This window comes from Alexandromys fortis, unplaced genomic scaffold (assembly GCF_014885135.2).
Source record: "Alexandromys fortis isolate MF-2015 unplaced genomic scaffold, M_Fortis_MF-2015_v1.1 scaffold_373, whole genome shotgun sequence".
Lineage (NCBI taxonomy): Eukaryota > Metazoa > Chordata > Mammalia > Rodentia > Cricetidae > Alexandromys > Alexandromys fortis.
The window spans coordinates 440960-466489 of NW_026068244.1; the positions used below are offsets into that span (position 1 = coordinate 440960).

Sequence of the window (25530 nt, forward strand, 5' to 3'; positions counted from 1 at the left end):
ACTATTTGTCCTATTCTTTTCCACCTGCTCTGTGGTAGATAGTTGGTAAATCTCAAATTAATGTGATAGGCATTGTGGTAGCTATAGTAGGATATGGTAGATAATTGGAAAACCTCAAGTATGTCTTTTTGGTTTTTCAAGACAAGGTTTCTCTGTAGTTTTAGTGCCTGTCCTGGAACTCGCCCTTGTAGACCAGGCTGGCCTCGAACTCACTGCCTGCGTCTGCCTCCCCATTAAAGGTGTGCATCACCACCACCCAACCATCTTCTTGAGGTATCTTAGGATATTTGTAGAGAAGAGCTTTCCCACGTGAATTTTCTTACCTTATTTCCATATATGTTTGAATGATATTTTATAACTTTTAATGACATTTAACCAAGAATCAGAATATCTAGGGAACTATACATGAAAAAGGACATTCTACAACAATAGTACAGATATTATTCTTCTACTTGGGGCTTTCCTTTTTCTTCTTTACCTGACCGACCCTACTTAAAGATTCCGGGACTCTTAAGTGGTAAAGAAGGACTGGGGATATAGTTTAGTGTTTGGGTTTATGGTATACATGAAATACCACACCAAACAAAATGATTGTGGGCCCTTCATTTCTGCTGATTCACAAGTAGCTATTGCGTCTAACCTTTCCTCAGACTTTTTCTTCCTCATCCATAGCATATTCTTTGTCTAAAATATAAAGGAAAGCTATAGAGTAAAAGAGGGTTCGCTTTAAGGATTAGGGCAACTAAGATACAGAGTGGGACAGGAGTCAGAGCTGACCCCTTTTAACCTCTTTTTAAAAAATTATCACAGACATTCAAACATGCACATTATTATTTTTTCTTTTTTTCCTTTGGTTTTCTGAGACAAGGTTTCTCTGTAGTTTTAGTGCCTGTCGTGGAACTAGCTTTTGTAGCCTACACTGGCCTCAAACTCACAGAGATCCTCCTGAGTGCTGGGATTAAAGGTGTGTGCCACCACTGCCCAGCTCATGCACATTATTTCAACCTCCACAGTATTTTTCTTGTTCGTGGTTTACCAGCTTCTCTGACCAGCTGTTGCTTCACTGCTGTCTCTGACCATCCTGCCCTTCTAGACTGAATAGTTCTCAGTATCTCTAGGCTCTTTGGATTGTCAATATACGTTCCAGTCCAAATTACCTGTGAGCTTCATGTTCCTACTTGGCAGGCTACAGTTTAGTAAGTAAGCTATGTTTAGGTCCTTGTGTCATGTCATGTCATGTGTATCGCATATACCTCCCCCCCCACTGTGCTCCCTTTGTGAAATGCCATTTCTTTTAAGGAAGCATACCTCCTTTCCAAAAAATGGAAAATAGGTCATTTCCTAATCCCTACATCCTAAACATTTGCTATATGTCCATGTTACTTTTTTTATGTAAAGTTTGATGAAGCAGTAAACTGTGAATTTTATAATCTCTTATATGTATGATCTAGAACTGCACTGTCCAGTTTGACAGCCATTAGTCACATGTGGCCACTGAGCATTTCAAATGTCTAGTCCCAGATGAAATCTACCAAGTATAAAATGAATGTTGAAATTGAGACTTAGGTTTAAACAAAAAATGTAATATTTCACGAATACTTTTATATAACACCTACACGCTTCAATGACAACATTCTAGGTTTGTCACATAACAAAATAAAGTTATTTTACTTGGGTTTTTCTTTCTTTCTTTTCTGATGTGGCTACTAAAAAATTTACAAGTGACCAGGCTTCACTTGAAATTATGTCCCTATAATCTGAGCTGCTTGACAAGCTGAGTCAGAAGGATCCTAAGTTCAAGGCCTACAGCTTGGTAGAATATTTGTCTAGCAAGGCCCTGGATCCAGTCAGAACTTAGTACCAGAAAAGGAAGAACAATTTTTTTCTAAGCACCTTTGAGCCTGGTATATTTCTCTTGGACAGTGCTGTTCAGTATTTTTTTTTTAAATATTTTTAATGGTTTATTTAACTTTATTTTATGTGCATTGGTGTGAAGGTGTCAGATCCCCTGCAACTGGATCTTCAGATAGTTGTGAGCTGCCATGTGGGTGCTGGGAATTGAACCCGGATCCTCTGGAAGAGCAGTCAGTACTCTTAACCACTGAGCTATCTCTCCAGCCCCTCTAGTATGGTTTTATAACTGCCATTGTCTTTCTTCAAATCAGCTTTATTGCAATATGGTTTTTACATTCTGTAAAATTCATCCATTTTAATTATGTAATCTTGATGTCCCTACAGAGATTTGCTGTCGTCACTGCAATCCAATTTTAAAACATTTTGCCACTCCGGGTGATGGTGACGCACGCCTTTAATCCCAGCACTTGGGAGGCAGAGGCAGGCGGATCTCTGTGAGTTCGAGACCAGCCTGGTCTACAGAGCTAGTTTCAGGACAGGCCCCAAAAACCACAGAGAAACCCTGTCTCGAAAAACCAAAAACAAACAAACAAAAAAAAAAAAAACCAAAAAACATTTTGCCACCCCAGAAAAACCCGTTATACTCATTTACAGTCACTCTCCATTCTAGCCTGTAGGGACTAGGCATCCATTCATTTTATTTTCTTGTTCTATATTTGCCTTTCTTGTTAGTTCATACAAGCAGAATACTGCTTGGTCTTTCACGGGAGGTTTCTCTCAATGTGTTTTCAAGGTTCATCCATGTTGCAGCATGTATCTGAAGTTCATTCTCTTTATGGCTCAATAATATTCACTTCATTCTGAGTTTAAATTTTTGTTGTTGTTATTTATTCATATTTCTCATTTTCAGGCCTGTGAGATGTCTCAGTGGGTCTTACCACCCGGCCTAGAGAGCTGAGTTTAATTCCCAGAGCCCACATGGTGGAAGAAAAGAACCATGTTACTCCTTTTTAATAGCTGTAGAATAGAATAACTACTTGTTTGTTTTGTTGTTGAGATAGCATAGTGTAAGTTGAGATAGCCCAGGCTATCCTTAAATTTGTCAGGTAGCTCAGAGTGGATTCAAACTTACGATCTCCTACCTCAGCCTTCCAGATGCTGGGATTGTAGGCAGTTAACTCCACATCAGGATAGAGGTGCTTTGTTTAAACCACCATCTAGGAAACAGTAAAGTAACACTAGCAAAGTGAGCTTCAGAAGAAATCAGGAGCATTATTTTCCTGGGTCTGCTATCTGGGGCTTCTCTGGAACTTGGCTTTTGCATTCATGAAATTAGAAAGTCTGAGAATAGATTGTTCAACAGATATTGCTTGATTGTTCTCTCTGTGTGCAAGGCCACTGGTCACCACCCTGAAGATTCAATAAAGTGATTCCTGCCCTGGGAGTGTACCCATTAGTGGAAGACAGAGAACAGTAAACAATTAAAATAAGTTGTAAGACATTATAGAACAATAGACTGAGTCATTTATGACTAGGGTATCTGGACCAGGTTTATAAAGTATTTATATGTTTAATTTGTTTGCAGGACAGGCTCCAAAACCACAGAGAAACCCTGTCTCGAAAAACCGAGGAAAAAAAAAAAAAAAACAAAAAAAATCAAGAAGTTTCACAAAAGTTTTAAAGATGAACTTTCAATATTCAATGCCCAATGCTGATGTGGGAGTGATTTCTTATTAATAAAGAAACTGCCTAGGCCCATTTGATAGGCCAACCCTTAGGTAGGCGGAGAAAACAGAACAGGATGCTGGGGAAAAGAAGCTTAGTCAGGGAGTCGCCATGATTCTCCCGCTCCAGACAGACGCAGGTTAAGATCCTCCCTGGTAAGCCAGCTCGTGGGCTACACAGAATATTAGAAATGGGTTAGAACAATATGTAAGAGCTAGCCAATAAGAAGCTGGAACTAGCCGGGCCAGGCAGTGTTTGAAAGAATACAGTTTCCGTGTAATTATTTCGGACATAAGCTAGCCATGTGGGTGGCCGGGTGCCGGGGACGCAGCCCTGCCGCTCCTATTTCAACACAATGCATAGTCCTTCATAAAAGAGTAAGAATTTGCCTGCCAGACTCATGGCTTCTTTACCCATGTAGTCATGGAGTTTATTTCAGAGGGGCTTGGGTGAGGCATACCATGTTCAGAGTTAGATTATTTTTTAAAATAGAACATTTCTGGTGATTGCTGATGGAAGCTATAGCAATAGTAAAAGCAAGAAATGTTTCAAGATTTACTGCTTTAAGAATAATAAATAATAGAATGAAAGATAAAAATGAGAAAAGGTAGAAAAAAAGTTATAGAATATATAGTAAGTTTAACATTCTAATAGAAATTACAAAGAATAGATAGGATGGTAGAATTATTAATAAAATTGTTGAGTTTTTTTAAGGTTTATTTATTTATTATATATTCAGTGTTCTGTCTGTATTTGTGCCTGCAGGCCAGAAGAAGGCACCAGATCTCATTACAGATGGTTTTGAGCTACCATGTGGTTGCTGGGAATTGAACTCAGGACCTCTGGAAGACCTGAGCCATCTCTCCAGCCCCCAGATTGTTGAAATTTTGAAAAATGAGATTATTCTTATTTTATATGAATGGGTGCCTTGCCTGTATGTCTTTGCACTATATGCATTACGGGTACCTGTGAATGCCAAAAGAGGGTGTGGGATTGCAGAAATTTATTAGTCACCATGTGAGTGTTGGTTATTGAACGTGGTTCCTCTTGAAAAGTAATCAGTGCTGGTAACCACTGATCAATCTCTCTAGCCCTAAAGAAAATTTTCTTGAAGGATTGTTTCTTGAATCAAAGTAGCCTACCTAATATACAAATAAGACAGATCCACACCAAGATATATTTTTGTCAAACACTGAGCATTGTATAAGCATCTTGAAAAAGAAACAATTTTAATTCAGTATTCTTTTAACAGTACTGAAATCTAAAAGACTTCAGAAAGAGTCCCAAATGAGCTGGGCATGGTAATACATACTTGTAATCTCAGTAGTTGTGAGAATCAAGTAGAATTGCCTCAAGTTCAAGGCTACCCTGGACTGCATAACGAATAAATACTTGGCCAGCCAGGCTGGGGTAGTAAGACTCTTAAACAACAAGCCCTTCTAAATGATTTTCATTTTGGAATTCTATATGCAATCAAGTGTAAGAGACTAAACACCTCTCTTCCAAATAAGCTGTTTCTGACCATGTTCAAATACAGCAAAGGAATAAATCAGCAAAGAGAAGAGCATAGGATCTAGGAAATGAGATCTAGGGAAGATAAATGGTTCAGATGAAAAAGATTAGAAATCTGCATGATCCCAGCACTGGAGTGGCTGAAGCAGGAGTTTTAGTTCAAGGCTAACCTGTGCTGTGTATGTAGTAATATCCCCGTATCCAAAAGCGGAAACCCCCCCCCCCCAAAAAAAAACAAAGCTGAGAGACTTACAGAAAGGCAAAAAATGCGTAGAAAAGATGTTTGGGCTTCTACCAGAAAGTTAGGGCTCAAGTTATTATATGTATACAAAACTAAGCAAATTGAGAAAGTGCTATCTATCCTCTGGAGCTGGAGTTATATTTGGTTATGAGCCACTAATTTGGGCACTTTTTTTTTTTTTTGAGGCAGGAATTAAATGTATATACCACCATGCCTGGCTGACAATGCTTTTTTTTTTTTTTTTTTTTTTTTTTGATGTCTAAACGGTCTTTTAAAACCTATGAAACGCTTCACAAATTTGCATGTTATCCTTGCGCAGGGGCTATGCTAATCTCTGTATCGTTCCAATTTTTTAGTATGTGTGCTGCCAGAGCAAGCACAATAGTCCAGGTCCATATTATTATAATTTTTTTTGAGACTTTTCTCTTTGTAGCCCGACTGTACTGGTGCTGGGATTAAATGTGTGTGCCATCACTGCCCAGCTCAGATCCATATTATTTAGAGTGCTTAAGGTTAATATTTGAAAGTCAGAAGAGATGAGTATGGTTGGCCCTGGGAAAGAGAATAACAGCACCTGCTGGTTTTGTAATCAATATCATAGAAGCATTTGACTCCCAAAACCATGTAATAAAACAAATGAATATTAATGTGAAATCATGGTCATCTTAGTGGAAAGTGTTTCTTATAATTGTATTAAAATATTAACAGGAAAGTTGAAGTGAAGTGATTTGATGCATATATTTCCTACCTCTTGCGACTCAATGGATGCCTGGGATTTTGTTGTCATACTCTGTTCCTTGAAGCTTTCCTCTGTCTCCTTTAGGATCCCACTCTTAGGTTAGGTTGCTGACAACTAGAAAGCCTTGATTTATCTCAATGGTTTTAGCCTCTTTTTTTCAACCCTTAGGTTGTTCGAACAAACCAGTGTGCAGGAGAATTCGTCATCACTTTTCCTCGTGCTTACCACAGCGGTTTCAACCAAGGCTACAACTTCGCTGAGGCAGTCAACTTTTGCACTGCTGACTGGGTGAGTCTGGAGTGTGGCGGCTGGTAGGGAGAAGTAAAAAGTTATAGGGAAGCCAAAGTACAGCTTCCTTCAGACTTGGCCAAGTTCAGCTTTGAACCTGTTCACAGCTGCCTGCTGGACGCCAGTGCATTGAGCACTACCGCCGGCTGCGAAGATACTGTGTTTTTTCTCATGAGGAGCTTATTTGCAAGATGGCTGCCTGCCCCGAGAAGCTGGATCTGAACCTAGCAGCAGCTGTACATAAAGAGATGTTCATTATGGTGCAGGAGGAGCGTCGTCTACGAAAGGCACTACTGGAAAAGGTGAGTGGTGGTGCTTTTGATCAGCCTGGTAAAGGTTGGGAAAGACAAGGGTAACTTCCAGTATAGATATAACCTTTATTCTTAGAGTGTAGTGAAAAGAGCTAGGTACACCTGACTTGAAAGCCACATTCTATTTTTAGTGTTTCAGTGCCTGACAACCATATACAGGTTAGTTTGCTTCCCTGAGGGTAAACTTCCTCATCTGAAAAAATGGAAATTGTTTGTCTTTTTAGTTTGTTTGTGAGTTATGGATATTTGTTCAGTAATTGCAGGCTATAGTTATAGTTGCTATTACCCTTACACAAATGACCCACTAAAATAGGCAGGCATATGAAACCCCTGTTGCTGATCATTTTGATCAAATTACTTAAAATTAAGTGATAGTCTCACTTTCGCACTCTGTAAAATGGTAATAAATTCCTAAGCTTTAGTGTGTTTGTTTTTAAGACAACAGACTTTCTCTGCATAACAGCCCTAGCTGTCCTGGAACTCACTCTGTAGACCATGGCATCCAACCCAGAGATCCCTGTCTCTGCCTCCCAAGTGAAAAGGTTTGGATCACCACTTCCAGCTTAAGCTGGTATTTGTAATGGTAGTTGTAAAGCTTGAGTGAATTGATATTTGTAAAAGAATCTATTATTACTCTTTCAGTGTAGTAGCTGCTAATTTAGTAGTATTAATGCATGAGGAAAATGAAGTATGGAATGTTTTTTTAGGAAATTCTATTTTATTTACTTACTGAGACGGTATTTTTGGATCCTTCTTCACAATCCCCTGAGTCCTGAAATTAATAGGTCTGCCCCGCCATACCTAGCTATTTTCTTGAATTTCCTTTTTAAACATTTGTTGTTGTTATTGTAATTTATGGTGGAATGTAACGGTGCGTGCACACCTTTTATTCCAGTGCCAGAGGCAGTCAGAGCTCTATGAATTTGAGAGCAGCCTGGTCTATATAGTCCAAGGCTACATAGTAAGCTCCTGTCTCAAAGGGGGAGCGAGTTCTATTTATTTTTATTTGTATGGGCATTTTATTTGTATGCGTATTTTGCCTACACATTTGTGAGTGTATTGTGTGTATGCAGTATTCATGGAGGCCAAAAGAGCATTACAAAAGAAAGGAAAGATCACAAAAGACTGGTGGTCCTAAGGGATCCTGAGAGGCCTGTTTTTGGGGATAATGCATTTTTTAGTTTAAAGTTCATATACAGGGCTGGAGAGATGGCTCAGTGGTTAAGAGCATTGCCTGCTCTTCCAAAGGTCCTGAGTTCAATTCCCAGCAACCACATGGTGGCTCACAACCATCTGTAATGAGGTCTGGTGCCCTCTTCTGGCCTGCAGACATACACACAGACAGAATATTGTATACATAATAAATAAATAAATAAATAAATAAATAAATAAATATTTAAAAAAAAATAAAGTTCATATACAGGCTGGCTATGGTAGTGCATGCCTATAATCTCAGCATTTAGTAAGCAGGGAGAAGAGGATTACCCTAAGTTTCAGGCCAGCCCAGGCTAAGTAGCAAGGCTTGTCTTAAGACATACACATAATAGATATATACTCATAACTTTGTGTGAGTGTTAGATATAGGTCAAGTTTCAGCTATAGTAATATTAGAAGCCTGGAGCTTCTCATTTGTTGTTAGTAAATAAATCGCTTGGCTTTTTCATGGACTTACTCTATTATTAAATGATGGTCCCATGCTATACCACAATATGAAAAGAAACAAAATCAAGATTGAAAGAAAAGAGGCTACCTTCCCATTTGGACAGAATTTTGTACATTTGGCACTTAACTCAGAGATGGGTTCTGGAACCCCCCCCCATCTTGAGATCTTTTAGATGTGATATGTGTTTTTGAATATTTTTATAGAGATGACTTAGTATGTCTATATGTCTGTGATCTGAAGAAATCTAGGGGCTTCACCCGTCCAACATTCTCTAGCTTTGAATTCAAAATTATCTGCAGTCAAATCCTTACTTTGATAAGCTGCTGGCTTTCTCTGTTATCCTTTAGTAAATGAGCTATCCTTATGAAATGCATATTCTTACCTAAAAACTAGAACTAATAATAATGTTTGTTGAATACTTCATAATTCATAGTGTTAATATATCAAGTCCTTAATTGAAATATTTAGAACAATTGAACAAGAATGATAGTTATTGCAGACAAGAGAAACAGATTGAGAAAGATTTAAATAACTTTTTATGAAGAATGGGGGATCACAGCCACATTAGCAGCAGTTTGATTTTAAAGTTGGTATATAAGACAAAACTTATTGGAGCCAGCATTTCTTCTTAAAATTCCTAAAATTGTTCGTAATTTTGTCTTTTAGTAACTTCAGTATATTTGCATATTTGATTTTTCTTCATTTTACGCATGGATTGCTTTATTTTTATATATTAAAAAACCATATAGTTGTGTTTCTGTAAGTTCTATTGGTGCATAGTGTTTCCATTTACTAAGCAGTAGTGTCTGGAACATAGTGAATGTTAGTGACTAAACCCAGCATTGTTTTCTAGGACAAACCTTACATTTCTACCTCTCTGCTGCTCAGGTCCACATTCTTTATCTCTCTCACTTACAGGCCTTTTGTTAGTCTAATTTAGGCAGTGGTGAGCCTGGGGAGGTCAGAGGACAACTTTTTGGGAGTCTATTTTCTCCTTCTACCTAAAAACATGGTTCTGGGAAGTGAATTCAGATTTCCAGTATAACAAGTGCCTTTGCCTGCTCAGTTATCATCTCCCTTGCCCTTGGTTTTGTGAGACTACAGTTTGCTGTCATCGAGTTCACAGTAATCCTTTTGCCTCAGCCTTCTGAAGGCTGAATTACAAGCATTTGTCATGTTGCCTAGATCCTAATCTGAATCTTACCCAGATTTTTCTATCTTTATGCTTTTTTTGGTCTTAAAATCCACATTGATCTGATCAATCCTGATCATTCTGAACCTGCTTTGAGATTGTGGACCTGACAGAGGGCAGATGTGATGTGAAATTTGGCTTTCCTAGTGTTCATGACCATCATCATAAATTTAAATTACTCTATGATAGCTGAGGTGGGGGTTTTTGCCATCCTCTCTGGTTCTGAATAATGTATGGGTTGTATACCCCCAGGGTATCACTGAGGCTGAGCGAGAAGCTTTTGAGCTGCTTCCAGATGATGAACGTCAGTGCATAAAGTGCAAGACCACATGCTTCCTATCTGCCCTGGCTTGCTATGACTGTCCAGATGGCCTTGTCTGCCTTTCTCACATCAATGACCTCTGCAAGTGCTCCAGTAGCCGACAGTACCTTCGGTAAGTATAGGGCCTACCTGAAGGAAGTAGGAGAGTGCAAAGTTGGGCTAAAATGTGCTTTTTCTGGTCCTTTTCCAGGTACCGATACACCTTGGATGAGCTCCCTGCCATGCTGCATAAACTGAAAGTTCGAGCTGAGTCCTTTGACACATGGGCTAACAAAGTACGAGTGGCTCTGGAGGTGGAAGATGGGCGGAAGCGCAGTGAGTGATTGCTGGGGTAGGGGTGGTGGGGGTGGGGTTGGAGGAACTCTACAGACAAGTTCTATTCCTCTTTTCTTCTGTATCCCTGACCTTTTCCTTCTGCCTTTACATATGCTGTATACTCCTTGCTGCTCTCATTCTTCCTCCAGGCCTTGAAGAACTGAGAGCACTGGAATCTGAGGCCCGAGAGCGAAGGTTTCCTAACAGTGAGCTGCTACAGCGACTGAAGAACTGCCTGAGTGAGGCAGAGGCTTGTGTGTCTCGGGCTCTGGGACTGGTCAGTGGCCAGGAAGCTGGGTATGTTGGTATGAGGTGTTGCAGCACAGATAGCTTCTGCTACTGAAAAGTATGTTACAATGGGTGGGGTTCAAATAGACTTAAGTCCATGAAGTATTATCAGGAAATTGCCAAGTATGAGCTGGCCTGGGAAGTACTGCGGAGTACAAGGAAGACAGGCAGCTTTTCATAAAGGAGAGCCTTAGCAAAAAGAAAACTTAGAAGTATTTATTTTATCAGTGTCTAGAAGATTTGAGAGGTAGGTTAAGGGATTTTGTGGGCAGGGAAGAGTGTGGGAGGTTTAGGGACTGGAATAGGACACAGACAAGAAAACCTGAACAAGTTGCAGTAGAGGATGGATTTGTAAGGGCTGGTGACGTAACTTAATGCTTACCTAGTATATGAGGCCCTGGTTTCTATCTCTGACTCTATGTAGGTCCGTTGAGGATGTAAAGTCTGGCTTTTGTTACCATTGGTTAGTTTATAAGCGCTTTCATCCTCTAGCTGTTTTCCTTCCTCTCTCCTTCTATCCCTTCATCCCGTGAATATGCTTAGATTTAAAAACTCTCCCTGTAACCTGGTCAGTTGTGGAATCATTGAGGTACAAAGATCAAAGTAGAACAGATATGGTGAGGAATGGTTTTGGCACAAATGGAAGGAGGGACCTGGGTTTGGATCTGAAATCTCACACATGAAACTCCATAGCCCCGACAGGGTGGCTGGTCTACAGATGACCCTGGCAGAGCTACGGGCTTTTCTGGGCCAGATGAACAACCTGCCTTGTGCCATGCACCAGATTGGGGATGTCAAGGTGAGGAGAGGTGGGCTTAGGTAAGACAGAGTGCATGTGTGAGGAAATAGTGGGAAGTATGAGCAAGTTTTTAGATTTGGGACTTGGAACAGTGATGTGAGTCTAAGATGCTGAGTCAAGAGAGGGCTTGCTCAAGGAAGTAAAAAGAAAAGTAATAAGGGTGTTTGTTGGGCCTGAAACAGTGATTAAGGTTTATAAAAATAAAAGGATGGAGAGGACAGGGGACCCCAGAGTGAGCAAGAGGGTTTATATAGCATAGTACTTCTTAGGGTACAGGATCTGTTAGTGCTTTGAGAACAGAACCCCATGTAAAGATAAAGTAAAAGTACAGATTTTTTGATCAATCATGTATAAAATTGCCTATGAATGTCCATTTTAATACACCCCCCCAGGGCATCGTAATGAGCAGTTAAGTGTTAACAGGAACTGCTGTTTTAGATTTCAGAGAACCAGAGTTCAGTCCATGGTAGATTTTTTTTTTCTCAGAAGGTTGTGTTGGGAGATGCTGGAGCAAAGCTATATAGTGGGACCTCTTAAGTGGCCTCAACTGAAGGATTTGTTCTTCACCCTCTATTTTGGTAGGGTATTCTGGAACAGGTGGAAGCCTACCAGTCTGAGGCCCGTGAGGCCCTGGTCTCACAACCCTCCAGTCCAGGGCTGCTTCAGACCCTGTTGGAAAGAGGGCAGCAACTGGGGGTGGAGGTACCTGAAGCCCAGCAGCTCCAGCGGCAAGTGGAACAGGCACGGTGGCTGGATGAGGTAAAACGCACGCTGGCTCCCTCTGCCCGAAGGGGTACCCTGGCCATCATGCGGGGACTGTTGGTTGCGGGCGCCAGCGTAGCCCCTAGCCCTGCTGTGGATAAGGCCCAGGCAGAGCTTCAGGAGCTGCTGACCATCGCTGAACGCTGGGAAGAGAAAGCCCACCTCTGCCTGGAGGCCAGGTAAGTTCAGCCCTTCCCTGCCATTCTTTACCTTCAAAATTTAGTAGAGAATCTGAAGAGAATGGCTGTGGGTGGCCTTGGGCATCACACCTACCCCCATTGAGTTTCTCTGCTCTTTTGTTCCTTGTCTCGTTTTTTTTCTTTTGAAGTCTGTATACGTAGAGGCAGAGGTAGGCTGATGGAAAAGCTGAGAACAGATGTGGGTGTGGGTGTGTAGCCCAGTACCAGTAGGCCAGCATGTATACATGCTCAGAAGCACAGGAAACAAGTGGATGAGTGAATATAGGTAAAAAGGTACCACACACATGGGGTGTCTGATAGACTTCAGTTACAGGATACGCAAGTGGTTAGTATGTGAGCTTTTAGCAGGCTGACAGAGTATCAGACATAGGTGCAAGAACTATGGCAGAAGCCTGGCAACTGTTTTTACCAACATAAAATCACAGAAGTATAACAAGGGGGAATAACAAGAGCCCAGCTGTATATAGCTACTGATCAGACTGGACTCTGATCCATAGGCTATGTGCCAAACTGGCCTGCTCCCCCGCCCTTTCTTTTGTTGTTGTTTTTAGGCAGAAGCATCCACCAGCCACACTTGAGGCCATAATCCATGAAGCAGAAAACATCCCTGTTCACCTTCCCAATATCCAGTCTCTCAAGGAGGCTCTTGCTAAGGCTCGGGCATGGATTGCTGATGTGGATGAGATCCAAGTAAGGACCTCCCCATCCACACTTAGACCTTCCATGTAGCTGGAAGGGACGACATACAAGGTTGTGCTGTGTTTGCATGTCTAGAGAGGAATGAGGCCCCACATATTGTGAGGAGGCAATTGTTCATGAGAGAGGGACTTCTGAGGCTGGCCTGAAGGAAGTAGGGTTCTGGTCAGGGTGAGGACGGTAGAACATGTGAGTACAAAAGGACAGGTACCTGGAAAGGAAGACCACAAAAGCATAGCTAGCCCGGTACCTCTGAAGACTTGACTGACTGCTTTGACCGACCCAGTTAGTAGATGCAGGTGTCATGCATGGTAGAGGGTATTTCTGAGGACAGCGTCAGTTGTTTCTACTTAGACAGAGCATCTTCCTAGCGTAGGTCAGACATGGAGAATTAGTAGATAATTGCAAGTTCATCTTGCCTTTCTCTCTTGCCTGTGCTTAGAATGGTGACCACTACCCCTGCTTGGATGACTTGGAGGGCCTAGTAGCTGTGGGTCGGGACCTCCCTGTGGGGCTGGAGGAACTGAGACAGCTAGAGCTGCAGGTACTGACAGCACACTCCTGGAGAGAGAAGGCCTCCAAGACCTTCCTCAAGAAGAACTCCTGCTACACATTATTGGAGGTGAGACCTGATGCATTTACCTATATTCTATTTTGCCTAGACTGGCTGTTTCGAGGTAGTTTATGTGAGAATAAGAGTTTTTGAGGGGGCACGGGGGAGGGGAGAAGATATGGGAGGTAGGGAAGCCTGGTCATTTGCCTCTGTCTGCCTGCCTCAGGTGCTCTGCCCGTGTGCAGACGCTGGCTCAGACAGCACCAAACGCAGCCGGTGGATGGAGAAGGAGCTGGGGTTGTACAAATCTGACACAGAGCTGTTGGGGCTGTCTGCGCAGGACCTCAGGGACCCAGGCTCTGTGGTAAGAAGCTTAGATACAGATGGGGAAAGAGCCTGGTGATGATTGTCTGAACCTTGTGACTGTGGGCAGACCACTTGCTCCCTGAGCTCAGTTTTCCTGCTTTGGGAGTGGGGTGTTGAGGAGGCCAGAGAGCAATGGAATCAGGTTGTTTATGTTCTTCCCCTTTCCCGGGCACGGCAGATCGTGGCCTTCAAAGAGGGGGAGCAGAAGGAGAAGGAAGGGATCCTGCAGCTTCGTCGCACCAACTCAGCCAAGCCAAGTCCACTGGCATCATTGACCACACCCTCCTCTACAGCCTCTATCTGCGTGTGTGGGCAAGTGCCAGCTGGGGTGGGAGCTCTGCAGTGTGACCTGTGTCAGGACTGGTTCCATGGGCGGTGTGTGACAGTACCCCGCCTCCTCGGCTCCCAGAGGCCCAGTCTTACCTCATCCCCACTGCTGGCCTGGTGGGAATGGGACACCAAATTCTTGTGCCCTCTTTGTATGCGCTCACGGCGCCCACGCTTGGAAACCATCCTGGCACTGCTGGTAGCCCTACAGAGACTGCCTGTACGGCTGCCTGAGGGTGAGGCGCTACAGTGTCTCACAGAGAGAGCCATCAGCTGGCAAGGCCGTGCCAGACAGGTTTTGGCCTCTGAGGAAGTGACTGCTCTGTTGGGACGGCTGGCTGAACTCCGCCAACGGCTACAGGCTGAATCCAAGCCTGAGGAATCCCTTGCTTACTCTTCAGACACTGGAGAGGGCGCTGACAATATGCCGAAGGTGAGCTTCTTAGCCCAGCTCTTAGCCTCAAATTTCTGTCCCCTGACTTGTACATAGGTTTCAGCTCTATCCTTGTGCTCCAGTTTTAACACTTTGGCCCAGCCTTTTTGTTCCATCCTATATCTGTCCATACTCGTAGACCCTGCTCTCTGCTGGCGCCCCATGCTTGCCCTTCCTCCAGGAGGCAGAGTCTCTGAGGTTTGGTGTGGGTGAAGGAAGAGTAGGGCCTGGCTCTTCAGTTCAGTTACCCCCTGCCTTTTCCTGATCTTGATATTTGATAGGTGCAGGGGCTGTTGGAGAATGGGGACAGTGTGACCAGTCCTGAAAAGGTAGCCACAGAGGAGGGCTCAGGTAAGAGAGGTAGGTCTAGCTGTAGTATGAGTGGGGTGTTGAATGGCTATTACCAGTGTGGCCCCCAATGTCCTCAGCTCTGTTCTAGTTGGTATAGGATAAGATCAAGGACAGCCTCTAATCCAGCCTATGCCCACAATTTTCAGATCTGGAACTGCTATCCTCACTATTACCACAGCTGACTGGCCCTGTGTTAGAACTGCCTGAGGCAACCCGAGCCCCACTAGAGGAACTTATGATGGAGGGGGATCTACTTGAGGTGACCCTAGATGAGAATCAAAGCATTTGGCAGCTGCTGCAGGCTGGACAGCCTCCAGACTTGGAGAGAGTCCACACACTTCTGGAGGTAAGGAATAGGAGTCATTCATTGACATGGCCAGGTCAGGCCAAGTAGGCAGAGAGCTCTCGGGGCCCTGACTACTTGCCTGTGCTTGTCTTTTGAGATGGGTGGGGGCAATGATAGGATCTTGTTATGTAGCCCTGAATGGCCTGGTAACTTGTTATATAGTCCAGACTGACCCTTTCCTTAGCGTTGGAAGTGCTGGGATTACAGTCATGCACCATCTACCAGGCATCTCTTTAAAGCTGCCTTTTGGCCTTTTGTGTTCACAGCTGGAGAAGGCAGAGCGCCATGGGAGTCGGACACGAGGCCGAGCCCTAGAGAGGAGGCGGCGAAGGAAGGTGGATCGGGGTGGGGAGGCTGATGATCCAGCCAGAGACGAGCTAGAGCCAAAGAGGGTACGGAGCTCAGAACCAGAAGCCGAGGAAGTCCAGGAGGAAGAAGAACTGGAGGAGGAGTCTGGGGGTGAGGTCCCTCCTGTACCCTTCCCCACCAATGGCAGCCCCAGCACCCAGGAGGACCAGGATGGCTTAGAACCAGTGTTAGAGGCTGGTTCAGACACCTCAGCCTCTTTCTCTACTCTGACTTCCCGGCTGTTGATGTCCTGCCCACAGCAGCCATCTCGGCAACAATTGTGACAGTGGCTGAGCCTAGCACAGACCCCAACAAAGATCCTTCCTTGGCCTCAAGGATCCTTTCTGACCATCAAGCCTGCTTCTTGGAGGTGGGCGGGTAGGTGGAGAGATTCCCCCCTCACCACCATCCCTAAGACCGTGACTTTTATATTCTGACTCCAAGGTATTGTTCAGACCTCAGCTCCTGGGGGCCGGCCCCTGGAGTCCTGCGTCCCTGGTAACCTCTAACCAGCATTCCCAGACACCAGAGGCAGATAGACACAGGTGGGCAGGGGATCTACTGGGGCTAGGCCAGCACCATTCCAGAGACAAATGCAGGGCACATGCAAACTGGGGGACCTCTCCCTTCTCCCCAGTTCCGGCCCTGGTCAGGCCATGCTACACTAACCTCCCCAGCCACACACTCTTTTGCCTCCTGCCTCCTTTTTACTCCCCTCTCCCCTCATCTTTTCCCTTCCCCTTACTGTTCTACCCAGGAGGAGGAAACTTCACATAGCTGTCCTCACTTTTTTATTTGAAATAAATTTTGTTGGGGTTGAACAGGGCTGCCTATGGTCTGAAGGCTTTTGGTGCTTGTCCACACACCCACCTCAACCCTTCCTGCCCATCCTCCCCGTCTCCTCCTCCTGGGTTCATGCTGTAATAAAAGAAGATTGTTGGTGTGTAATTAATTTGTTCAAAAGGAGAAAAAAAAGCAAAACAAGAAACTTTGTTCCAACTAAAGCCTATTTTAATTTTATTTTATTATTTTCCTCGTTAGAAATAAAACCCTTAGGAATGTTTTTTGGAAACATGTTTCTGAAGTGCATTTCTCTTGAAAAGGAGAGTAGACCCTTCCTCGCCTAGTAATGAAGCAGCTGCAGTGCTAGTGGTAGTGCCAGGGCCGAGTCCAGGGAGTCAAGGCTCTGAATCGGAACCTTCCCAGCCTCTCTAACCTTGGAAAAGATCTCTTCCTCCCCCCAGCCATTTCCCTGTCTTCCGACTGGTGGGCACTGGTCCCTCTTGGGAATTTGCACAACAGCTTCCCCTAGCTTTGTGCTCTTGTTTTCCTGTTCTGAGGGGGACTTTTTCTTCATGGCTTTATTATTGAAGTATAGTTTCCATTCTATAAAGTTGAGCTGTTTTAAATATGTTATTTGGTGAGTCAGACTATCCTTAATGTTTCTCTGTTAGTTTCTTTCTGCCCCTAATGAATGTGTGGCTAATTTGTAATTTCTATGTCACTGTTAAACTGCTCTATTGAGATGAAATTTGAGTACCATACAGTTCATCCAATTCAGTATACAATTCAGTGACTTTTAGTATATTTCAGTCATTGAATGAACCTTCACTGCAAAAAAATTTTAGAATGTTTTTATGACTCTTAGAAGAAACCCCACATTCCCTAGGTGTTCCCTCCCCACTCCCATTTGTCTCTTCTGGACATTTTATATAAATGAAATTATACAATATATGATCCTTTTGTGTCTGGCTTCTTTGACTTGGCATAGTAGCTTCAGGCCTATTAATAGTCCTACAATATAGATTTCACCCTTCTGAACCTGAAAAATGAAGGGACTGTACTTGATTAGGGACTGCCCTCTTGAAGTATGTTTATGCACGTTTTTTTGTGGGTATCTGTATGCATTTCCCCCCAGATAAGACCCATCATATTTATAAGGGGGCCTTAATCCTCCAAAGACTAAGAAGCATTCTTTTGTGGTTCTGAGTGTTCTCTAACACTCTATGAAATAGAGGAGGAAGCAAAAGCTTGGAGGCCCTGAACTAGCTTCCAGGCATCTCTGACTTCTCCAAGGTTTTTCCTCTTCTCAAGGTTGTATAAGGTGTTCTAGGCTAAAGTCAAGTCTTGATCCCCCTAGCTCAGGAACTCAGCATACCGGCACTCTTACTGTGCCCTTTCTCGTTTTATGTTCAGAAAGATCACTTTGGTCCATTTCTCCCCTTTCCAGGATTTCCACTTGCTAAAAATCTGGTGTTAAAGAGATATCTCACTCTCTTTTGGTGACTTTCTGGTGGGAGCATGGCTTAGACCTGCCTCATCTGGTCTTATAGTCTCTGTTGAAAGGTGAACCAGTCAACAGTAAATACCCCTGCCCTGGGTCTATTTTGATCCTAAGTTGCAATCAAGGGGAAAAGGCTGGCCTTTGCCTGCCCATTGACATTAATCATGGGTTCCAATGAGGATTGGAGGTAGCAAAAGAGACACCTGGGACAAGTACCCAAAGGAGCTTTATCTTGACATACCACTCTACCAAGCAACCAGGCACTAGAAGAGGCGGCCAAAAGAGGAAAAGAGGAACTACTTCCCACAGCAGTTCCTAGGCTAGTGAACCGCTCAGGCCAAGGTAGGGGTTCCTTGTGTTATGGACCTATCCCTCACCAATTTTCAGACAGCTTTTCTCAGCTTAGCACTTTATGCCTTATTCTTCTCATATATCTGCCCCTTTCAGTGTACATATAGCTGTCATTGATGCAAAACTGTCTTAGGGTTTCTATTACTGTGATAGAAGACCTTGACTAAAAGCAGCTTGGGAAAGAAAGGGATGTTTCCATCTTACAGCCCGTCATCCAGAGAAGTAGGCAGGAACTGACACAGGCTGTGGAAGAGTACTACTGACTGGCTCAACCTGCTTTCATATAGCACCCAAGACCACCAGCCCAGGGTGGCACATCCCACAGTGAGCTGGGCCCTTCAATATCAGTCATCAATCAAGGAAATGCACCATGGGCTTGCCTAAAGGCCAGTCTTTGGGGAGCATTTTCTCAATTGAGGTTTCCCTCCTCTCTCAAGAGAGCACAAAATGAGTGGGAAAGGTTTACCTCAGAGTCATTTAGTTTACAGATTCCACCTTGCTGCTACATCCAACCAGACAGTTCCATTCCTGTCAGGATAGCACCTGAGTATTCGGGGGATGGAAAGAGATACTGCCTCTACTAAAGACAGATTATTCTCACCCTCTACCCCTTCTCTTTGAGACACGGTCCCTCTGCGTAGCCCTGACTATTCTGGAGCTTGTTATGTAGACCAGGCTGGCCTTAAACTCACAGAGATCTGCCTGCTTCTGTCTCCTGAGTGCTTGGATTGAAGGTGTGCCGCCACTTCCAGCATCTAAATTCCTCTCTTGTCCCAACTGTCCATTTCTTCCTCCTCTAGCTATTCAGTGCCTCCATTGTGCCTTAAATCATAGCTGAAACACCATAGGTTTAGTGAGTCTCTCCCCCCTACCTGAAACTTCCTATATTAAGAGTTCCTAGAGGAAAAAAAGCAAGAACCAGGCCTGAGTCCTCTTGCTACTTCAAGGCTGGGGATGGGGGTGGCAGTCTTGCATAGCTGATTGAGAAAGAGACAGCTACAAGCAGCAGTTGCAACCCTGACATTGCATGTGAATTCTGTTCCTTCTGTGCTGTATGATGTCCACTGTTCCAGGGTGACACTCTGGAAGTGGGGCCTGAGTCTGGGCCTTGGTCATCAGAGCCCTAAAGGAGAAACATTAATCGTGTCCTAGAAGACCAGAAATTACAGTGACGAGAGAAACAAAGTAGAGAATCTTTGTCTCTGGGGCACTTAAATCCTGGGTACTAAGCTCCATATAAGAGATTTTGGCAAAGTTCTTAGATCCCTGGGAGCATAGGCTGTGACCTGTGATTTTTTTTTAACCCCCCCCCCCCTCTAGGTTTTTGAGACAGGGTTTCACTGTGTAACAGACTGGCCTCAAACTCACAGAGGTCTGCCTGCCTCTGCCTCCTGAGTGCTAGGATTAAGGTGTGCGCCACCACCACCTGGTTAGGATTGTGTTTCTTAATCTTCTTTAAATCCAAAGCCCTACTCTTCATATCAGAAGGGTTCTAAATAACTGGTGTGCCACCAGAATATTGTTCATGGTGGAACTTTATTGTTAGTAAACTGGAAACTCAGCAGTGTTGGCTTGATAGGTAAAAGCCCATGTGGCTAAGGTTCTGAATAATTCCCGTCCCTGTATTAGGTATGTATTGCTCTAAGACAATAACTTTCCTGGCACATATCTCTAAAACCAAACCTTTGGAGGTCGGAGCAGGAAGATTCCAAGTTGGAAACTATGCCAAGTTGTACAGTGGGTCCCTGTCTCAAAAACAGCTAAAACTCTTACAAGCAACGTTTAGCTCATATATCCGTGGGCTAGAGATCTGGATACAATTTAGCTGAGTTATTAGGGTCATTCACAGGCATCAAGGTGTGAGCACTTGCAGTCATTTCCAGGTTTATTTCTGGAAAAATCTACTTAGAACTTGTGTCATTGGATGTTGGCGGGATTTAGTTTCTTACTGGCTGTTGGACAGAATTCACTTAGTTCCTTGCATGTAAGTGGATCCTTTCACAAGACAGCTCACAACATGGCAGCTTGCTTCTTGAGATCAATTAAAATGGGCAAGAGACAGAAATGAGTCTTTATAATCTAATCTCAGAAGTGACATTCCATTGATTTTACAGTTGACAATATTCATTAGAAGCCAGTAGGAGGGAAAGGGGGAGTCTAGACTATTCAGAAGGAAGGAATTAAGACTAGGTGCTAGAGGGTGGTGGCATTCATTGAGGGGTCATCTTGGAGATGAACTACCATGGTTTATTCTCTGGTACTTAACTCATATGTCTTCCACATACAAAATATATTTATTCCTTAAATTCTCTTAAATCCCATTACAGCATTCCCCTAAGGTGCTAAATATGAATGAAATGCCTTGGGCATAATCCCAAGTACTGTTTTTCTCTATGGGTAGAACTGTGAAACTTATAAACACAAGTTCCCAGTTCCTAATAGATATGGTGGGAAAGGCACATTATTATAAGCATTCCAGTGCAGAAAAGGCGGTTGGAAGCAGGAATAACTGATCTGTAATAAGTCAAACCCAGCGGGGCAAATGAAGTTTCTTCATTGATTCCAAGACCTGGAGATGAGTTTTCATCCTCCTGGCTCTGCTCTCTGGGCTTTTGGTCCCACCTGTGCTTCCTTTTTCATAAGCAGTAGCACATGTTTGCAACTGAGGATTTTTAAGACAAAGGGCTTAGAAGGCTTTTGGCATGTAGAATATTATAGCAGGAACTATAACCAGATTGGCCTTCAGGGCAGCCCTTACTTAGATCTCACGCCTGCCATCATGGTCACATTGTTCAGGAACCTGTTAAGAGTAAATATTGACCACATCTCCAGAATGCAGTATCTCTTCTGAGATTTTCCTCACTAGTGGTGCTTGTTTATGTGGGTCATGAAAATTCTCATGGTGTGTTCATTCCAAGATGGATGACCATCCACATAGGCCTTTTCCCGCAAATATCTTTTCAGCATTTCAGTCTTGTTCTTTCCAAATCCTTGACTGTATAAGCAGACATGAATCAGCTGACAGCTCTCTATCTGACCAATTATGTAATGTTTTTCCTACTGGGAGGATTTCCTTCTCACTTTTTTTCAGTGTCAGCCCTAAGTGGAGCTATAACTCTGAAACTAGCCACTCCTGGCCATGCTAGCATGTTGTGCAGAGCATCTCTGTAAGCCAAGCTTTAATACTGTATCCCTTAGTTTGTCTGGCCTTTAGGGGCCCCCAAGAGGACTTGGATGACGTTTTCTCAGATGAGTAGCAGGTGTGATCTTCCAGAACTGCATGTGACTTATTGGACCTGGTACAACAGTTAACACATTGCTGTTTGCTGTCATATGCTCAGATGTTCATTCGAAAAAATAGGTCTGCTTTTCTATTTTTATTTTTCTTTGCTTCTGAGATCTTGCCACTTGCAGTTTTATCCTTCATTTTTGTTTGTTTTGTCTTATAAATATGTTGTATCTTGGGCCAGTGAGATGGCCCGATGGGTAAAAGCTCTTGCTTCTCAAGACTGGTGACCTGATTTCAATCCTAGGGATCCATGTGGTATGAGAGAATCAACTTGTGCAAGTTATCGTGATCTCTGTGTGTGAGCATACACATACATAGATGTAATAAAAATAATTTTAAAATGTTGTATCTCTTTATTTTCTGTTAATTCCCAGAAGTTCTTAGTCTGATCTTTCAACTCACTAATTGTTCTTCTGCTATGCCCCTTGTATTTGTTTTTTAAACTATAATATTTTTATTTATTCTTTGAGAATTTCATAAATTATGCAATATATTTTGATTATATCCACCTCTACTACCACTTCTAACCTCCCCAAATATATCCACCTCCAAACTTCGCATCTTTTTTATTTTATGTGTATGTGTGTGCTTTATGTATGTGCACCACATGTATGTAGGAGCCCTTGGAGGTCAGAAAAGCCATCTGATCCTCCAGAACTGGAGCTACAGATGGTTGTGAGCCACTATGTGAATGATGAGACTTGAACCCGGGTCCCCTGCAAGAGTAGTAAGTGCTCTTAACTGTTGAGCCATCCCTTAAGCCCTGTCTTTAAATTATACTTTTGAGTGCAATTAGTGCTGCCTGTATGTGCATGGATGTGGGGCCCCAACCATTGGAGCATGAGCTTCCTACAAGTGGCCATACCAAAAAATGACTCTTCCTCCCCTAGCGGGGCCCTTCTTTATATTATGTATATTTGTGCATTTAAATAAAGTATCCACAAACTGGAAAAATCTCCTGGGCCAATAAAATGACTTAGAACAAAACTTCATTTATAATATGATCCCACTCTAGTTGGTGGACCATAATAATAGTCTGGACCAGCAGAGAATAGCACAAGTAGGACTTAAATTTTCAGGCTGCCATAAGTTTTGGTGCTAGGAAAACCATACTGAATTAACCATTACTACAGATCTACACGGGTCAATAAATTCTGGTTACCGCAATGGTTCTGCTTTCCATTAAAGAAACCAAACTCAATCTGCCTCTGGAGGTGATTTTATAGTCTCCACTGAAATCATCAAAACATGGCATTGTAGTCTTTATCATCTACATCCTAGTCATTCGAAAGAGGAAATGACCAACGGAGAGGTTTTTAGAAAGTCAGACACTGGGCATACCTACCCAATTGCAGAAGACATTAAAGTGTAGTCTGAATTTATCCTCAGGAAAGAGGAAAATGACTTAATGGCTACCAGGCCAGTCTCAGCTACACTTCATACTCTCCACAGTTCTTGTGAAAGGGATGGTAATGAAGTGAGTGAGTTGAGTGGTTTTCTATAGCTAATCAACTCTAAGATTCTTTTGCCTTAAACATTTGCATTTCTCTACGTTGTTCACAGAAGTCCTGGCATCTTAACTTCATTTTACAAACTTACTGTTACAGACAGTTGGACAATTGTAAGCTGTCATATGGGTGCTGGGAAATGAATCCAGGTCCTCTGCAAGAGCATTAAGTGCTCTTAGCCACTGAGCCATTTCTTCAACCCTATCTTTTTAAAACAACCAAGTGAGTGTAATTAGTGCTGCCTGGATGTGCATGGGTGAAGGGCCAACTACTGGAGTATGGGCAACCTACAAGTGGCCATACCACTAAAGGAAAAATGACTGCCCACCCCCCACCCCCGTAGGGCCCTTCTCTTTTATGCCATGTATATTGTATATATTTAAATAATGTATCCAGAAACTGGAAAAATACCCGGGCCAATAAAATGACTCATTAACTTGTTAACTAAGTTTTGAATAACCAATAAAACAACTTTTAGAAATACTCATAGCGCTGGGCATGGTGGCACACACCTTTAATCCCAGAACTCAGGAAGCAGAGGCAGGTGGATCTCTGAGTTTGAGGCCAGTCTGGTCTATATAGTGAATTCCAGGATAGCAAGATACATAGTGAGACCCTGTCTAAATAAAACAAAAAGCCCAAGAAACTGGGCGGTGGTGGTGCACACCTTTAATCCCAGCACTGGGGAGGCAGAGGTAGGGGGATCTCTGTAAGTTCAAGGCCAAAAAACCAAACCAAAAAAAAAAAAAAAAAAAAAAAAAAAAAAAAAAAAAACAGTTTAAATAGGCCTGGATGTAGGGGGAGAGCCTGGGACTTCCCACAGGGCAGGGTTCCCTGCCCTCTCTCAAGCAGGGAGGGGGAGGGAGGAGGGTGAGTGGGGGAGCACGAGGGGAATGGAATGAGGGGAGGAAGTGTAAATTTATGAATGGAAAAATAAAAAACAGTTTTAAAAAAAGGCCCAAGAAATAAGAGATACTGCTTCAACTAATACAGTATACTTAGTATTAAATGTATAATGTATATAGGATTTCTAATGTCTATTTCCATATTTAAAAGGTATCAAAAACAAAGATATCACAAGAAAAGATGGCTACAAAACATCTTTAATGAATATAAAACAAAATCTTCAGTCAAATCCAGCAACAATGACAAGTAGAAATGCCATAGTGATTTGTTATAAGAAAATGACATTAATAGAACAAAGGGAAAAAACATGAGCACCTCAGTTCATACACAAAATACATTTCAGATGAGGAAAGATGTAAAGCTAGTACATTCCAAAAAGTTGCAGGATGCAAATCAGTTTTTACACGTTAATAATGATTCAAAATGAAATTGAAAGCAATTCCATTTCCAGTAGCATCTGAAAGAGCAAATGCCTAGGAGTACACTTAATTATGGAGGAGAAAGACATAGTGAAAAAATTAAAGATCTGGAGAGAGAACTCAGTGGGTAAAAGCTGGCTGCTCTTCCCAGAGGACCCAGTCTCTGCACCTCATGGCAGTTCACAACTGTCTGTAATTCCATTTCTGGGGATCTGGTGCCCTCTTCTGGCCTCCAAGGGCACCAAACATGCAAGTGTACAAGCATACATGCAGAAAGAACATTCATACAAAAAGCATCTTCTGAAAAATATTTAAAGGTTCTTGAGATAAATTAAAATACCTAAAGAAATGAAAAGATACTCATATTCATGGATTGAAAGACAATGTTAAAATGTAATACTAGCCAAAGTGAGCCACAAATTCAATGTAGTCCTATGAAAATTCAAACAGCTTTTATAAGAAATAGAAAAATCCAGGGGCTGGAGAGATGGCTCAGTGGTTAAGAGCACTGGCTGCACTTCCAAAGGTCCCAAGTTCAATTCCCAGCAACCACATGGTGGCTCATAACCATCTCTAATGAGATATGGTACTCTCTTCTGGCCTGCAGGGACATATGCAGGCAGACCACTGTATATTTAATAAATAAATAAATCTTAAAAAAAGAAGAAGGGCTGGAGAGATGGCTCAGTGGTTAAGAGCACTGCTTGCTCTTCCAAAGGTCCCAAGTTCAATTCCCAGCAACTACACGGTGGCTCACAACCATCTGTAATAAGATCTGGTGCCCTCTTCTGGCCTGCAAGCAGAGCACTGAGAACACTGTATACATTAAAAAAAAAAAAAAAAAAAAGAAATAGAAAACCCAGTCCTTAAATTCACATGGACTTGCAAAGGATCAATATAATAAATAGCCAAAATAATTTTGAAAAAGAACAAATGATGCTAGAGATTGAAGTCATCTAAATTCTCCCCCCAGCCAACCAGTTAGTTTCTGACTATACAGTAAGGAAGAAAATAGTCTCCCTCACATAGGGTGCTGAAAATTTCCACATGCGAAATAATGAAGTTGGAACCAGGCAGTGGTGGTGCACACCTTTAATCTCAGCATTTACAGGCAGAGGCAGGCGGATCTCCGTGGGTTCAAG

At 42.8% G+C, this 25530-nt stretch overlaps 1 protein-coding gene and 1 non-coding gene across 13 annotated transcripts in view; one reads left to right on the forward strand and one right to left on the reverse strand.

The window, feature by feature from the left end:
- Kdm5c (lysine demethylase 5C) overlaps nt 1-21900 on the forward strand; it is a 46737-nt gene extending 24837 nt beyond the window's left edge. For 4 of the 12 annotated variants that reach the window (XM_050131194.1, XM_050131198.1, XM_050131193.1 and 1 more), the window contains 14 exons: nt 6240-6359; nt 6467-6661; nt 9778-9959; nt 10038-10162; nt 10312-10459; nt 11144-11249; nt 11832-12190; nt 12763-12901; nt 13350-13529; nt 13687-13824; nt 14005-14586; nt 14868-14937; nt 15084-15283; nt 15550-21900. In XM_050131194.1, the coding sequence (XP_049987151.1) occupies nt 6240-6359; nt 6467-6661; nt 9778-9959; nt 10038-10162; nt 10312-10459; nt 11144-11249; nt 11832-12190; nt 12763-12901; nt 13350-13529; nt 13687-13824; nt 14005-14586; nt 14868-14937; nt 15084-15283; nt 15550-15915 (2910 nt within the window). In that variant the 3' untranslated portion in view covers nt 15916-21900. Of the gene's footprint in view, nt 1-6239; nt 6360-6466; nt 6662-9777; nt 9960-10037; nt 10163-10311; nt 10460-11143; nt 11250-11831; nt 12191-12762; nt 12902-13349; nt 13530-13686; nt 13825-14004; nt 14587-14867; nt 14947-15083; nt 15284-15549 lie in introns of those variants that run through there. The other 8 variants (XM_050131190.1, XM_050131191.1, XM_050131196.1 and 5 more) reach the window with 6 other exon arrangements.
- Nucleotides 5607-5712, reverse strand: LOC126494039 (U6 spliceosomal RNA). The gene has a single exon (XR_007589915.1). It is a non-coding gene; the product is annotated as a U6 spliceosomal RNA (small nuclear RNA).
- Nucleotides 21901-25530: the final 3630 nt, after the last annotated feature.